The sequence below is a fragment of the Drosophila subobscura genome, chromosome U (assembly GCF_008121235.1).
Source record: "Drosophila subobscura isolate 14011-0131.10 chromosome U, UCBerk_Dsub_1.0, whole genome shotgun sequence".
In the NCBI taxonomy this organism is placed as follows: Eukaryota; Metazoa; Arthropoda; class Insecta; order Diptera; family Drosophilidae; genus Drosophila; species Drosophila subobscura.
The window spans coordinates 23,809,492-23,826,265 of NC_048534.1; the positions used below are offsets into that span (position 1 = coordinate 23,809,492).

Consider the following 16,774-nt stretch of genomic DNA (forward strand, 5'->3'; position numbering starts at 1 on the left):
ACGAAAGCTTCGCTGGCGTCTCTCACGGCGACTCAGCGTGCTCAGCGACGCTCTGGACAGCTCTAGACAGCTCTCCATGCAGCTCTCCCAGCCAGCCCCCAATTCAAAAGGTGTACGACGGCGCGGCCGAGAAGACGTGTGCGCTCTGGACATATTGATCTCAACGGTGCTTTTCATTGTATTAGTCTGTCGCGTATACGTATACGCGAGCTGTGCGCAAGTGTAAGTGTGAGTGTGAGCAAAAGATCGCTGCTGACCGCGCCTTAAACGTCAAAGCGAACAGCGTCGCTCGCCAAAGCCCACAAATCTCATCGAAATTGTGAATAAAAATACAAAATAATGAATTAAAAGTGGCTAAACTGGATGCATTTGCAACAAATTGAAGAAAATATTCAGTGCACACATGTGAAAAAGCGTTAAAGCTTCCAAAAAGTGAGGTTGTGTTGGTGCTGGCTTGGCCAAAAAGTGTTACCAAACACATACACACACACACACAGCCATATACGAGTGCGCGGAGTACACAAAGAAAACATACAAGAGGGAGAAAAAAATAAACGCAAGGCGGCGGGTTCTCTGGCCAAAAGAGATTGGGTTCTTGGCTTTTGGTTTTCGAGATATTTTCGGAGGGGAACACTATGGATTGTTAGAGCGCAGATGCAGAGTGGAGTGGGTCTCGGATCAGCCATGTGTAAAGATTGCTTGGAAGCTTCAAACCGCCAACTTCAACTTCGAATTCTGGTGTGCTGCCAACTGCTTTTGCCTCTTCTTGCTGCTGCTGCTGCTTATTGCACGCTTTCTTGAGTTTTGTGTGCCTCTTTTTTGTTGCTGCTCAGTGCTTAATTGCCACATCCGATCCACAACATCTATGCCAATTTCTGTGGCCAATAACACTGCAACTTCAACTGTGCAAACTGTGAGTTCAGCCAGCCGCAACGCTTTTGTTGCACTTGCTGCGCTCCCTTTAACGCATACCATGCCCCTCTCTCCCCCTCTCTCTTTGAATATCCCTCTCTTTTTTCTACATAGCGACAGGTTGGTCCCCTGTAAGTTCCTCTGTTACTTCCGTTATGCATTACTCATCGGAAATTGTGTATAGGAACCCGATGACGCGTTGCCCCTCTACCGCTCTCCCTTCGGTTGGTTACAGGAATTAAAAGTTCATTTGGCTTACGTGAAAGGAAGTGGAACATTATCAATCACGTTCGTATAGATAAGGTGACCGACCAGCAGCGACGACAAAGACTCTGATAGACCGTGCAATAGATATTCTCAGTGTATTCTGTGCTGGGGCTATAAATTCGCCTAGATAAAAACAAAGCAATATAATAAAACAAACTAAAGGGAGTGAATTGAGTAAATAAAAGCGTTGCGACCAAAAGATATCCCTTAGTTGCGGATTTATTAAGTCAAAAAAGGTAAAACTGTTACTCCATCGATGAAGGATTAATTTATCTGGCAGCATTTTTTGTTCCTTTCACCAAATTCTCTAGCTTTTCACATCCAAATTGCAATATCCAGTGGAATACCATAATTCTCGACTTTCGAGGATCACAAATTAAGCAGAAAAATAGGATTTTATTTCTTATAGAGTCTCCCAAATCTTTTCAAACTGTTCACATCGAAGAAACCAGAAAAATAGAAACAGAAAAATGATTCCAGATTTCCTGTACCTGCACAATCACCGACACAATATGCACCGCCACTGCAGGGTATCAAAAGCTTGCTGGTCAAACTTATCACCATTTTAAGCATCAAGTCACATCATCAATGGCTGAATGAAAGTGCTAGACAGAGCGCATACTACGCCGATATAGATAGAGATAGCATTAGGTGACTCCTATTGTGGGTTGTATTAGTCACTCCGGCGTTCATCTCATTGATGCCGGCAAATGACTAACAAATACTAGATGCAAATGCGAGCGAAATAAAAAAACACAAAACGAAAGCAAATTGAACAATGATGAGGCGAGGAATCAGCCGCAAACTACCATAAAATTGTTTAGGTAATTGAATGGGTTGCCACAAATGTGGTCTAACGGGTTGTTGAACCGAACCTCTCTGCAAGAACGGAAACTAAATTAAATTGCTGTAAAATTGGTCAAAAAGCAGCCGCACAGCAGGCGAACCCCTTCAAATTGTTGGCCACTGGAGTGAAAGCTTGAACTAGAATCGAGGAAAATAAACTTGGGCTATGGGAATTTTGAGGTTTTAGAAGAATGTTTCCAGTTTGAAGTTGAGAAAATGGGTTGTACAATTTGGTAGAATTTTTATATAAAACAAAACCATTGGCAAGGCCATAATTAGTGAAAGAAAAAGGTTGTGATTAAAGCTAATTTATGGCAGAAATTTATTGGGTTTAAGCAGATTCCCAGCCATCTTTCAAAAGCCTCTAAAAGCCTTGTTCCAATGCATTTCCATCATAAAATACCAATCAGCAGCAAGAGCAGGCCTAGTCGCAGTTCCAGCTACAGCCCCTGGCCCCCCGTTTAACATTCACTTGGAACGCAAAATGCCAAACCAAACTAAAGTTAATAAACCCATAAAAAGGCAGACAATAAACTTTTGAATGCACTTCAAAATGCAGTCACTGCAACGTTCAACGTCAACGACTTGCATCGCTTGCAGTTGAGTCACATCCAAGACAAGATACAATCCACACACGCACCGCTTGGCCCCCGGTACGTTGCCTGTGCCCCACCAAAGCCACTTTGCATATTCGATAAATGTAAAATGCTGGTTGCCTGTCTGCCCCAAAAGACACTCTGGAGGGGGCTGTGCTGTTAGAGTTGGGGGAGTTGTCAGAGAGGTGGAAATGCTTTCTTCTTTCTTACTATGCACACAAAACCCCACACAGAAGACGAAGGTGAAGATGCAGAAGAAATAAGAAAAACAGACAGAAACAACAGAGAACCGTTAGCTGCCGAGAACGAAGCTTTGGATACGCTTGCAGTTTGATCTTAGCATATGAGAGGGGAACGGGGCAATCGTTTCTACACATAACATGTGAGCCGAATTTGAGACCATTTAATTGAATGTTCTTCAGCGGCAAACTTTACATATTCGATCGCTATTTTCAGTGAAAACTGCGTCACTCCGTTTGTTTATTCTGATGAAGACTGCATTCTTCTCTCCATCGCAAACCCCTTCTGAAAATCTGAATACTCTCCTCGTGCAGTGTAAACCACGAAACTTGCAGTGCGTGCGTCGCTCTCGCTCTGGCTACTCTCTTCGTGCCGTTGCTCTCTTTCTGGCATGAATGAAATGCCTACACATTTACAGTTATTTTACAAAAAGCGTTCGCGAGGAGCGGGAGCGAGGTACAAACAACTTCGAATATTTTACATGTTGTTGTTTTGTGTTTTGTTCGGTTGCTTGGCGTCCACTACGCTCTTTCGTGCTCTCTCTCTGCATGCTGCTTTCTCTGTCTCGCTGCCCAGTTGTCCCCCCACTCAGTCGCTCGCTCTCGCTCTGTCTCTGTGTGTAATGCACGTAATATAATATATGGAAACCCTCTTGGAGCTCGCTCGTCACAGTCGCTGCTAACGGTTCTTTGCGTATAGACGTGTTTTTTTTCCAAACACGAAACAAACAAAAGCTGCGTGAGTGGGTTAGCGGGGTGAGGGCGGAAGGGGCATGGGGGAGTGCACTGGTATTTGTGTGTTGTGTTGTGGGTTTTTGTTGTTATTCTGTTGTTGTAAAGGTGTTTCTTGTTGTTGTTTTGTGGGATTGGTAATATTTTCGGGCCCCGTTTTTCCGTTTGCGGCTTATCAGAGTTGTTAACAATGCAAGAGACGGCGGCCACAAAATTCTCAGGTTTCGGTTGGGAAATCTTCGAGAGGAAAATAGTTGAACAGAGCCCAGCAGTGAGTGTTGTGAGGTGTTAACTGATGGAAGAATGCATGAAAAAGCGCAGGGAAACCGAAGTTTGTTAACGTAAAATTAATATACAAGTTTCGATAGTTGTGAGAAGAGTGAATTTGAAAGGTTGTGATGAAAATTCAGTGAAAAAGCCAAAAAGAAACCGAAAATTCAAAGAATTGCTACGCAGAAGTGATGTTAATTGATTCAAAGACAATTTTTGTTGTCAGTTTAAACAAACTTTCATTGAAAATGTGACTTACTATGTACATTTTACAATTATTATGAAATTATACAAAAAATTTTCAGTGTGACATAAAAGATAAATGTCCTAAGAAAATACTCAAAACACAATGGAGAAGCAATTAAATACACAATTAAACAATAAAAACAAACAATTACATTAAAAAAGTGCACTAAAAAATAAAAATATGAACAGAAATAATTCACAAACAAATTAATGAACAATAAAGTGTCTAAACAATAATAAAAATTTAACATTTCAGTGAAATTTAATCATAAATGACCAAAAAACACGAAAATAAATTCCTTTAAAATATTATCTAAATAATAATTCATCTGCTTCATTTAGCTTTTTAAACAAAAATCCCACTGCCATGGAAAATATGTGAAAACTAAGTTAAGTGCAAGAAATAATTTAGCGAGAAATCAACGATAACGATATTCAACGATAAGGAAAAGTGATACAAAAACAATGCACAAATGAAGCTGCAACGATATAAAACGACATTCAAGTGTCACAAATCAGAGAATCAACAAAAACACTGCCTGCCGCCCACTGCCCCACAATGGGGCAACATAAGGTTGCTGCCACTGGCGGCCCTGCTGCTGCTGCTGCTGCCATTGTCCTCGTGCCAAGTGGGTCGCGCCCAACAGCCACAGCCCCAACAGGGGTTGCCCCCTGTGGCAGACATGGATGTGGAACTGCTGCAGGAGAATGATATCGAGTTCGCCAGTCTCGATGGCGCCACACAACTTTTGCCCGCCACACGGCACTCGGCAGACGCCACCATGACGCCGCCGCCGCCCCAGCTGTCGACAACAGCCCCGCTGACATCATCGTACACGGAGCTGCAGGGTGGCGAAATCCTCAGCGAGCGCACTCTCCGGCGCAGCGAGAGCCCATACCTGGCGCGCGACGACCTCGAAGTGATGCGCGGAGCACGCCTGACCATCGAGCCGGGAGTCACCATTGAGTTTGCACCCACCAAGGGCCTCAAAGTTAGGGGAGTTCTACAAGCGGTGGTAAGTTTTGAATGAAGTAACTCATGAGAAAGTAGTGGGGAATACCCTTTGGCATTGGGTACTGTGGGGATGATGGGATGGGGGAAAGCTTAAGAAGATTTTCTGACAATTTCTACTGAAATTTCAACTGTTCCACGATCGATAAATTAATTGCAATTTCCGCATATTTATTTCTAAATACATTTTCTAAAATTACCCACAGGGCACTCCCCCAATCGACTATCCACCCATTTCCCTAGGCACCTGTAGGCACCTTTTTGGCGAATGATTAAGCGAGGGGGCACCTGTTGCTTTCAGAGCAACCTGCTCGGCGAATGAGTAACCTTAATGATAGATAAGCCCCAGCACAAACACAACCAAGAACGCCACTACGAGCTCTCTCAATGTTGACTTTATCATTGGAGCGATAAGATTGCGATTGTCTGATTTACACATTGCGCGAGAGAGGGGAGAATGCCCCATTCTGGGGATCCAAATTCCATATAGAACGAGAGTGGTGGTAGGTTAGGGCGTCAGAGCATGCGCAATGATTGGAGATGTGACTGTGGCTTGTGGCTGGTGGCATGTGGCAAGTGGGTCACCAAGTTCAGACGTCGAACGACTAACTTCCTTCCAATTACCGTTGCCGACATCAAAGAGCGACGGTTGCATTCACTTTGCATGTTCTTCCGTTCCGTTCCGTTCTTTGAGAGTCGCTTAATCAGCGGTCAAGGGGTCATTAGGGGTTAATTAGATTTAAGTGAATGTCGGAGTCGCATAATTGACAAATTCATAAAGCCATAGACCCAACCTCAAGCCCAAGCCCAAGCCAAAGGGAAATTATTAAATTAGCTCTGTGGCAGCTCCTCCCTTTTCTTGAGCTAATCTTCCCGTAAAATATTGAACTAATTTTTTGACACTTTTATTTGTGTTTTTTTTTTTGGGTGAATATGCAAAACAGCTGTGAGTCAGTTGGGTTAATAGTTCATCGGTTTCTGTCTTTAATTAAATAATATTTACTTGCTGCTGGAGTGGGCGACTGTCTGTCTGTTTGAGCATCTTCATCATGGCATAGACACTGCTTATGTGTTAATTGATGATACTCGCAGCTTTTTTTCAAGATGATTTTCATTGGCAAACGAAGGCCAAATGGCGCGGCAGAGCATCATAATTGAAAATGAAAATAATTGCATGAAAAGCCACGAAACGTGAGAGCTGAAAAGCCAAAAGTGAAAATGCGTGCGAAGTGGAAAATAAAACCACAGAAAAGCGGCGAAAGAAGCGGGCTAATAATGGGGAAACAGACACAGATTTTTCATCATTTTATGAGCTAATTTACTAATTTTGGTAGATGTTTTATGGGTTTGTTTCTGGGAAGAAAATGTATGGAAAGAAAGTTGATTTTAAGCTGCATAAATCAGAGCTAACTATCGTTTTAGCTTGCCAAAGAATTGTTCCGAATAAATCTCTATTAAATCTCTTTTTTATAGGGCACACCCACCGCTAGAATTGTGCTGAAGTCCCAGAGCAACACAGCAAACTATAAAATGGAGCTGCCCGATGATCAGGAGAAGGGCATACGTCTGGTGGATGGACCCACGCCTGTCGAGGGCCGACTGCAGCTGTACCACAAAGGTGCTTGGCGTTCCGTTTGCTCCAATTCCAGAAAGTAAGCAACTAAAAGATTCCCCAAATATCATACTAAATTTATGCAAATCCCTTTTCCAGTTGGACCCTGGCGGACTATGGTGTTGCCTGCAAGCAGTTGGGCTATCGAGGCGGTCGCTTCTGGAACTGGGTGGAGCGGACACCGGGCTACTATCCGCGACTGCTGTACGAGCAGCCCAAGTGTCGTGGCGGAGAGAACCAGCTGGTGGATTGTGCTTGGACCTCCCGGCAAATGGGCGCTGGAGCCTGCGACTACCACAACGATCTGGGCATTCAGTGCCAGCCCGTGCACGCGGAGCCACTGGGACACTGGCGTGGCATCTACTTTGACAATGCACCGTCCACGAAGGCACTCGGCAGGGACAACACGGTGTACGCCGCACGATCCGAGTCACGACTGAAGTACGTGGACATCATACGAGCGGGAAGTGGCGAAGGTTTCAGTGCAAAGTCCGCCGTGGAGGTGCAGGGTTTGCCGCCTCAAATGGAGCACGTGGTCATCAGTCATTCGGCGTACACGGGATTCAACAGCACCCTGCCGTGGGCTGGCTTCCAGCTGCAGAATGTCACCGTGAGGAAGTGCAATGGCATCGGAGTGTTTGTGAATTCCAGCCAGGGAATGGTGCAGCTCGACGGCTGCTCGATTGTGGACAATGCGGCAGATGGTGTCAAGTATGTGGGGCACGATCTGCGCGGCACGGAGCGCAAGGATCGAGCGAGCATCTACGACTTTTGCACACTGCCCACCACCTCGGGGCAGACGTATCCCATTTCGCTGTCTTTCACACAGAAATACTACGCCGGATCGGTGAAGGAGTGTGGCAAGTACTTCTTCACGCGTCCCGGCTACCTGTTGACGCTCCACTTCGAGCACTTTGTGTTGATGCAGAACGAGACGGCCACCGTGGAGATCTACGATGGAGCCTCCACCAATGATCGGCTGCTGTTTCAGTGGCAGGCGAGGAACTACACGCGACCGCAGAGTGTGACCACCACCAGGGAGAAGATGTTTGTTCGCATTCGCGCGGATGCCAGGCAGGAGATGAATGGATATTTCCGCATCACCTCGGGCGACTCGGTGGCCTACGATCTGCGCGTGTCCCAGTCCACGGTGGAGGATAATGGTGGCCGCGGTGTGGCCATTGACAACATTCGCTCGAAGATCCACGTGCATGGGAGCTCTGTCTCAGGCAACGGCCATGTGGCGGGTGTGCATGTGACGAGTGGTGCGGGGGATGTGAACATAACCAGCTCCAACATAAGCTTCAACAATGGCGCGGGTGTAAACATCACTTATTATGGTGGAAATCGAAACATTTCCCGCTCCGCGCTGACTGCCAACAAGGGCTATGGGATGGCCACGTGGCTCAATCACACCACGGACATCGATCGCGTGGAGTTCATTCCCTTCAATCAGACCAGCGTCGTGGAGTACTCGCAGATTGCCGGCAACCTGGAGACGGGCGTGTTCCACGGCAACTTCTGTCGCCCCATCTGGGTGAACATCACGGGGAACAGCTTCAATGGCAGCCAGCAGAATGACATCTTCATCGAGTCCTGCTACCAGGCCACAGCCAATGGGCAGCCCAACATGCAGCTGCAGCTGGGCCACAATCAGTTCAAGTATTCCCAGGCAAACGCCATTCACCTGAGTCCCGCTTTGAATCTGCAAGGCAGAATCGAGTTCAATGTCTTCCGCTTCGGCAGCTACGGATGTCTCTACGTGAACAACGATTACATTTATCCGGAGTTCAACTACTTCCCCGTCAAGCTGACCATTCAAAGCAATTACTTTATGCGGAACAGCGGTGTCCATGTGGTGTCACTCGGTCTGTCCCCCTACAGTCGCGCGGAGGTGCAGTACATTCTCTTCACGCGAAACTTTGTGCGGAGCAACAACATCACCGAGGCCTTTGGCCCGCTGATTGCTGGCAGTGAGGGCTCAGACGGGGCAGGCAGACTCAATCCCCGTTCCAGGGTAGCTGCTCCCGTCGTGGTGGGTTCCAGCAACGTGGACATCTATCGGAATATTCTCCACAACCTGGACTCCATGTACGAGATTGGCTCACAGCTGACGGACCAGAGCAAGATCATCAATGCCACCTGCAACTGGCTGGGCCACACCGACGAGAACCGCATCTATGCGCGACTCTTCCATCGCAACGATCGCTACAATCTGGCCAAGATCAACTACATCCCCTACCTCCTACACAGCTCCAATCCGGGCTCCACTGCCATGATCACGGTGTCCACTGTGGTGCCGCGTTTCTTCCACGAGGGCAGCGACATCATTGGCGGCGAGGTGGATGGCCAGGACATGGTGCCGGCAGGCACCTACACAGTCACCAAGGACATCAACATACGACCCGGCGGCAAGCTCATCCTGCAGCCAGGCACAACGCTGCGGTTCGAGCCAAGTGTGGGGATGATGGTGGCTGGGAAGCTGGAGGCCAGAGGCCGTCGGCCCGATGACATTCTCTTCACCCTCAAGCGGGAGACCATCATTGGGGAGCACAACGACACGGAGACAATCGATTTGGACAGCGAAACGGAGGCCATTGACATGGACACGGAGGTCATACCCTCCGATGGTGTGCCCAGGATCCCCGTGCGCCTGGTGGGCGGTTCGGGCGCCAACGAGGGCCGCCTGCAAATGTACATCAAAGGCCGCTGGGGCACTGTCTGTGACTACGGTTGGAATGTGCTGAATGCCGCTTTGGTGTGCCACCAACTCGGGTACTCGCTGAACCCACAGGACTGGCGTTTGCTACGCTCACAGCTGCCCAATGCTGGCACCTCCGAGGACATCCTCGTGGCCAATGTGCGCTGCACGCTGCAGGACAAAGATGTGACCAAGTGCCGGGCGGAGTACGAGTTCGAGAACACCTGCAGCCACGAGAATGATGTGGGTCTGAGGTGCTACGAGGGCGCCTGGGCGGGTGTACGCTTCAGCATGCTGGCAGAGCGCGCAGATCTCCAGTACGTGACCGTGGAGAAGGCGGGACTCTTCGACTACACCACGAATGCGTTTAAGCCTGCCGTGCAGATGGATCACGCGCGACACAATCTGGAGAACGTGCGAGTGGTGAACAATCTGCAGGATGGACTGGGCATCATCTATGCGGACATTTATGCCGGCAAATCGGTGAACAACATCAAGAACTCAGAGTTCTCCGGGAACCAAGGCAGCGGCATAAGCTTCAAGCAGCTGGATTTCCGCATCTCTGGCTCCATCATCAAGGAGAATCGCGGCAGTGGCATCTCCCACGATGCGGTGATCTCAGCGCTCGACCAGAAGGAGATTGGCGGCTGGTTCAACATGGCCCGGGACTTCAATGCCTACGAAACGGACTACGATCCGTACTTGCTGCCCCACGAGATAGCCAACATCGATCTGGGCACCTTTGAGCACAAGTACATCCGCACGGAGGAGCTGCTGGGCGTGTCCATCAGTCGCAAGATTGTGGTGCAGTGCCCCGCGGGCTATGTCATCGGCATACAGCTCCTCAATCCCATCCACAATCTGTCCACGGAGAGCATCAGCATCCTGAATGCGCGCACGGAGAACATTCGCAGTGATCTGTGGCAGGTGAAGCGCGATCTGAATGTGTTCCCCGTGACGAGCAGCAGCTATGGCATCATCATTTACTACGAGAGCGGCTGGGAGGCCCTCGGGGGAGCTGTTCTCATGCTGAGTACAGTCACCGCACCCGTTCAAAACATACGAAATCGCATTGTCAGCGGCCCTGTGCCCACACTCGTCGTACGCTCCACAAAGATCCAGAAGAATTTGCGTGGCATCACTGGCAGCTACTACAACAGATACATCGGGGATAATGGAGAGAATTATCTGCGCAAGGCCAACGAGTCGATTCGTTTGATCAACTCGGAGCTGAGCTACAACGAGCGGGAGGCGATCCTGATTCGCTCGCCCTTTTGGGATGTCATTTCCAGCAATCTCTCGGAGGTGACCATCCACGTGAATGGTTCGCTGATTGCCCAGAATGGCCATGGCATACGGCAGATGTCCAAGGATCTGCGCTCGTCCAACAATCTCTTCCACTATGTCATCCAGGACACCACAGTCGAGCAGAACACCCACGGGGGCTTCCAGGTGGCACTGCCCTACGTCTGGCAGTACAACGAGAACTTCACGCACTCGATTTACTTTGGCAACAGCACGTGGCAGCGGAATCGCGACTTTCACATCTCCATCCACGGCCACTACACCGTCTTCAACATCACTTCGAATGTCTTCAGGGAGAACAACTGCCCGAATGCCCTCATCGCACTCGATGGCATGGAGAAGCGTCTGCGCTTCGACAACAATCGCTTCGAGGGCAATAATGCCAAGTTTGTGCTGCTCTTTAAAGCGGATTCGCTGAGTGAGATCATTGGGCAGGTGCCCGCCAGCATAGAGTACAACAGCTTCAAGGGAAATCGCATTGTGAGCCTCACAGCGGACTACCGACATCACTACCTGAAGGCGGTGCGGAAGCTGCGAAAGCAGCATCGACTGCCCACGGCAGTCATCCGCTTGGATGGGGTACAGAATGTGCGACTCTATCGGAATTTGATAGCGGAGAACGACATGGACTACAATCTGGTGGCGGGTGTGAGATCCGCTCGATTGAACAACTACTTTGAGGCCAGGGAGAACTGGTGGGGCACCAAGGACACGGCGTACATCGAGTCCAAGATCTTTGACTTTGACAATTGGAACGATCACGCGGATGTCATCTATCAGCCCTTCCTCATCGAGGACAGCTACGATGCGAGTGTGTCAGTGGTGGTTCCCTTCAATCAGGATCAGGAGATCGATTTGTACACCTACCGCGGAGGCAGAGTCTACAAGGATCTGACGCTGCTCAAGCAGAGTTCTCCGTACTACATCACCTCGGACATCACCGTGATGCCGGGCAAAACGTTGACCATCAATCACGGTGTGACCATGGAGTTTGAGCCGAATGTGGGCATCCTCGTGCTGGGCACTCTGATGGCCATTGGCTACAAGGAGTCGCCGATTGTGATGCGTCCCTTCCGCAATGCCACACGCGAGTCCATGGTGGAGGCACAGCCCCGCAAGCGTGCCCTGGAGGACATGAGCGCGGCCCTCACCGACTTTGACTCCATTCGCCTGTGCACCAGTGCCAACAATTGCACGGGCGAGGCGGATGGGCTGTTCGGGTTGAATGAGGGCTTCCTGGAGTACTTCAATCACACGACGCTGCAGTGGGTGCCCATATGCGATGGTCGCTTCACCGAACGCAATGCCCAGGTCGTGTGCCGGGAGCTGGGCTTCGATCCGCTGAACGTCTACTATGGCCACGACAGGCGCATTGAGTTCCACACGAACTCGTTGACTCGCATTTGGTCCTGGGTGCAGCCGCTGGAGTGTCGTGGCGATGAGGAGCGCATGGAGGACTGCGCGGAGCGACTCAATGGCCAGCTCTACGGACATCGCCACGAGTGCAAGTGGGACGATGTCTACGTTTTCGTGAGCTGCAACAGCGTGGCCGATGATGAGGTCTACTGGGGAGGGATACGTTTCGCCAACTCAAAGTTTGAGGAGATCCAGTACGAGCATCGCCTGCACAACACTCGCTCCCATGCAAGACTGCCGCTGAGGGAGAGCCAGCTGGAGTACCTGAAGATCGAGCAGGCGGGCATCCTGCACAACCACAAGGCAGCCGCCATCCAGGCCATCCACAAGAATCCCACCATCAGCTCTGTGAGCATCGAGAACTCGGCCAATCATGGCATCAATCTGATTGCGCCCAGTGGCAAGCTCAATCTCAATCATTTGAACATCAACAAGACCCTCGGCACAGGCATTAGCATTGTGTCGCTCACTGGCGAAGGTCGGGACAGCGATGAGTCCAGCTTTTCGCCCCTGAAGAAACTCGATCTGCCGTACAAACTCTTCTCGCTGGTGGACATCTGTGATCCCCAGAAGGTGCTGGACATTGAGGAGCGAATGCTCATCTACTACAAGTACGACAATAATCCCGTCAACTGTGTGAAGATCTTCACCTCGGCATTCCGTGCCAAACCCATTGGCTTCCGCTTGCTGCAGTCCAATCTCTTCAATCACTCAAAGCTCTATGGCAGAACGGACTTTATCAAGCTATACGACGGGGATATCTACAATGTAACGGCCACATACCTCGGCAAGATCGAATCGGACACGGACAACCAGCGTTCCTTCTTCAAGACCAAAGGCCCCACGATGAGTCTGCAGCTGGTGGCGAGTGGTGCACCCGAGACGCACGGTTTTATCGCCGAAGTGGTGACAGTTCCCATCTCCACTTTGGGACAAAGTAAGCTACAGAATACCCTAACATAGAGGCACTTTTAACACCTAATTTTATGTAGATCGCGATGCACTGCACAACATTACGGACACACACATCTCGGGCGCCATGAAGGGTGCTGTTAGCTATGCCTCAGCTGGTGAGGTGACCCCGACATTGACCCTCATTGGCAATCGCATTGAGAAGAACTGTCGCCAGTTGTATGGTAACTTTTCCACCTGCGCCTCGGCACTGAATTTGGATGTGCAGAACATGAACTCCATGTACTTTATGGTGAGTAAAATGAACCCCTTAAAATCTCTTAAACTCAATCCTTCGCCCCTGCAGAACAATCTCCTTGTGGAGAACCAAGGTGGCCTTCGCATACGCGCTGATTCGAGAGGTTCTGCTACTTCCCTTCGTGGCTTTATACATCACAATCTGTTCATGAGGAATCGCAATCGTCCTGCTCTGTACGTGGAGGGACGTCAGTCATCGCCGTACCAGGAAGTGGAGCTCTATCGCAATTACTTTGCGCAGAACAATGCTGGCTATGAGGATGTCATTCGGCTGTGCCAAGTGGTCTCCAACTTCAGCTACAATTATGTCCACAGCAACATGGGTGGACGCATCATGGAGGTGTCTGGCTTCGAGAAAGTACGCCTGCAGATCTATCAAACCACAGCGCATAATGGGTTCTATAGGTAAGCGATAAAATGCTGATAAAAGTGGAATAGTTTTACTTGAATTTTATTCTTTCCTTGCAGAAATGTGGCCACCAATTGGATGTCTAGAGCCACAGTTGTGGCTGGCACAGCGGGTCAGCAATACGTGGATAATATCTTCGAAAACTACGAGAATGATTATGAGCTGCTGACTGTCAATAATTCCATGTAAATATGTGATTTTATTTAAACTGTAAACAAAGATTTTAGGGTTTAAGTCTCGCTTTTCGATTGCTTTTTATTTCTCTATGAAAATATCTTTATGCCTCGACTCCTGAGCTCTTTCTTGTGGCTCTTTCTTGGTTAAGCTCCAACTAATTTCTTGACTTTCTCTATTTTTCCTGTACATCTATTTGTAGTATGAGTTTTGACTATGAAAACAGGTAAGATGTGCCTATGAAAACACTTCCAAAAACCTCTGCTAACCCATAAATCTCTCACCTGTAGGACCTTTGAAACGTGGAGCTCGAGAATCGATGCGCGTCACAACTATTGGAGCTACAACAATACCATTTCGGTGCAGTCGCGCATTAAAGATAAATCGGGTAAAAGTTTACACCAAAAATATCCATAAAGAAAGACTTTTAACGCTCTCCTAACCCTCCCAGATGATCCCATGCTGCTGGAAGTGCTTGCCGTGCCCTTCCAAATGAACAATGAAACCATTTTGGATGGCAAATGTCCACCGGGCTGGGCGCTCGTCCATGACACTTGCTTCATTTATGTTGGGGCACCCATGACCTTCCACGAGGCGCGCGATTTCTGTCGCTCGGAGAACTCCACGATGCCGTTTTTGAGAACAGATAAGACCACGCTCTGGAAGTATCTGCAGAGTCAAATGCGGCATCTAAAGTATCCCGAGAAGGTGTGGATACAGGACTACAATCACATCGAGCGCTGCACGAGCTTTGTGTTTGGGGAGATTGAGGTGGAGGATTGTGGCAGGGAGCGGGGTTTCATCTGCGAAATGGATCCAAGAGTAAGTCTGCAAATCAACAAAAGGAAAAGCCTTAGTTTTAATGCATAAATCTTTCTGTTACCCCTAGGTTATCATTGATCCCTTGTCGTGGCGTGCGGACATTTTTGCCATTAGTATTATCTCGGCCTTTGTGCTGGCCATCATTCTGCTAATTCTGGTGGCCTTCTGCTGGTTCGCCAAGTCCAAGCATCGCCATGTGCAGCGTCTGCAGCGGCGGAACAGCATCCGGCAGAGTCTGCGGAGTCTCAACAGCATCGATCCGCAGGGCTCACTGCGCCGGCGACCCAATTATGTATGATTTCTGCATTTATTTTCGTTTAGTTTTGAATTTTAGTTGATTTTTATTTTGTTTACCCTTTGCTTTCCTCATCATCCTCCCTCAGAACATGTCCAGCAATGGCACGCTGTCCAAGAGCCAGGACTACAAGCAGATGGTGGCCAATGGCTCCATTGATTCCATGGACAAGAGCGTGCTCAGCTCCGAGGCGGGCAGCTTCGAGGGCTACGAGCAGAAGCCACACTACAATGAGTATGTGAATCAGAATGCCCTGCGGCCGGCACAGGCGCCAGGATCACAGGATCACCAGCAGTCGTCCTCCCCCCACAAGGTGGCGACCATTTCCAAGGCCACGGGCCATCGGGCCAGAGCAGCAGCTGCCGCGGCAGCCGCCCTCCCACCCACGGATGCCTTTGAGTTGAGTTACCGGAACGAGGGCTTCCGCGATAACTCCACCTACGGCGGCGGCACCAGAGCCAACTCGATCAGCACCAGCGTGGCCGAGGACACGCCCATTATCCATCAAACGGATGCGGAGGGAGAGGAGGTGGGCTCCGATTACTACGGCAATGCCAGCACCCTGCCCCTGAGAACCGACACGGGTGGCAGCAGCACGGGCGGCGTGTCACGCGGCAGACGCGGCCAGCCCGGCCTGGCGTTCCTCAGCGAACTGAAGCAGAATCTGCCCGAGTATCAGCGGAGCTCCCACAGCAGCTTCATGCCACAGAGGAGCAGCGGCGAGTCGCTGCCCTTCGATCAAAAGTTGGATCAATTCAACTACTCCACAGAGTCGTCGCTGTACCGCCCGGCGCCATCGGTGCCTGCAGCTCAAACCCCGCCGCAGCAGCAGCAGCTGGACATGCGACGTCCAGACTCGTACTATACGGCCGTGAGGAGCAGCAAGGCGCCCACATCACACTACCGGACACCACGTCCGTTGGCCCAACCGCCGGCAGCGCCCACTGTGCAGGCGCGACCCAAGACTGTCTATCAGACGGCATCCGAGGAGTCCTCGCCCACGACGCCCTCGCCGCTGGCCGTGACCAATGCCTATCATCGATCCAAGTCGGAGGCGTTGCTGGAGACCGATTTCGATCACGATGATGGCGCCGGGGGACTGCAGCCGCTGCAAACGAACGGTCGGAGTCACAGTCAGCCCCTGGAGACGGCTATGTGAGCGGGAACGGGGAGTTTCCACTCCATTTCATACTCTAATTAACACTCACTTTACACTGCACGACACTACACGACACAACACTTTCTAGTTTTTTAGTTTTGCATCATCCAAACCGAGATTATGCTAGCCGACACGATCGATATTGAGAGACGAACACGCCCGCCCGTTGTTGTTTTTTTTGTGGTATACTTAGATCATTCCATCCATTAGTTATAGTCCAAATTGAATTAGAATCGAAAATACGAATTAGCTGTAAGTTGTTGTAAATAAACATATGAGAAATTGACTACAAATTAAAAGAAACCCGGAAATCAATTCCATACCCTAAAATTCAAATACCGATACCGATAGCGATTTCTTGTGCGCAATTGCGACGTCAGTTGAGACCAGAGATGCCACATTCTTGTCACAAATATAAAGAAAAAAATACCTGCGCATCTTCTTTGCCGTAATTTGATAAATCTTATTTGTCTGGCAGCTTAGCTATGAGTATGACGGCATGCACAGTACAGCAAAAACCGAGTGCACTTCGGCACGCGCCAAATCTATCGG

At 49.5% G+C, this 16,774-nt stretch overlaps 1 protein-coding gene across 4 annotated transcripts; it reads left to right on the top strand.

The window, feature by feature from the left end:
- Positions 1 to 113: 113 nt before the first annotated feature.
- LOC117902400 (protein bark beetle) lies at positions 114 to 16,525 on the top strand. 4 transcript variants are annotated; one of them, XM_034813733.1, is made up of 12 exons: positions 114 to 228; positions 4,451 to 5,124; positions 6,594 to 6,772; positions 6,832 to 13,091; positions 13,147 to 13,358; positions 13,413 to 13,768; positions 13,832 to 13,957; positions 14,149 to 14,172; positions 14,237 to 14,334; positions 14,398 to 14,768; positions 14,836 to 15,060; positions 15,152 to 16,525. In XM_034813733.1, exons 2-12 carry the CDS (start codon positions 4,582 to 4,584, stop codon positions 16,220 to 16,222), a joined length of 9,465 nt encoding a protein of 3,154 aa, XP_034669624.1. In that variant the 5' UTR covers positions 114 to 228; positions 4,451 to 4,581; the 3' UTR covers positions 16,223 to 16,525. The 4 variants fall into 4 exon arrangements, with proteins under 4 accessions (XP_034669624.1, XP_034669623.1, XP_034669626.1 ...); XM_034813732.1 differs by having other exon boundaries at positions 120 to 222; XM_034813734.1 differs by lacking the exon at positions 114 to 228 and adding an exon at positions 3,568 to 3,599.
- Positions 16,526 to 16,774: the final 249 nt, after the last annotated feature.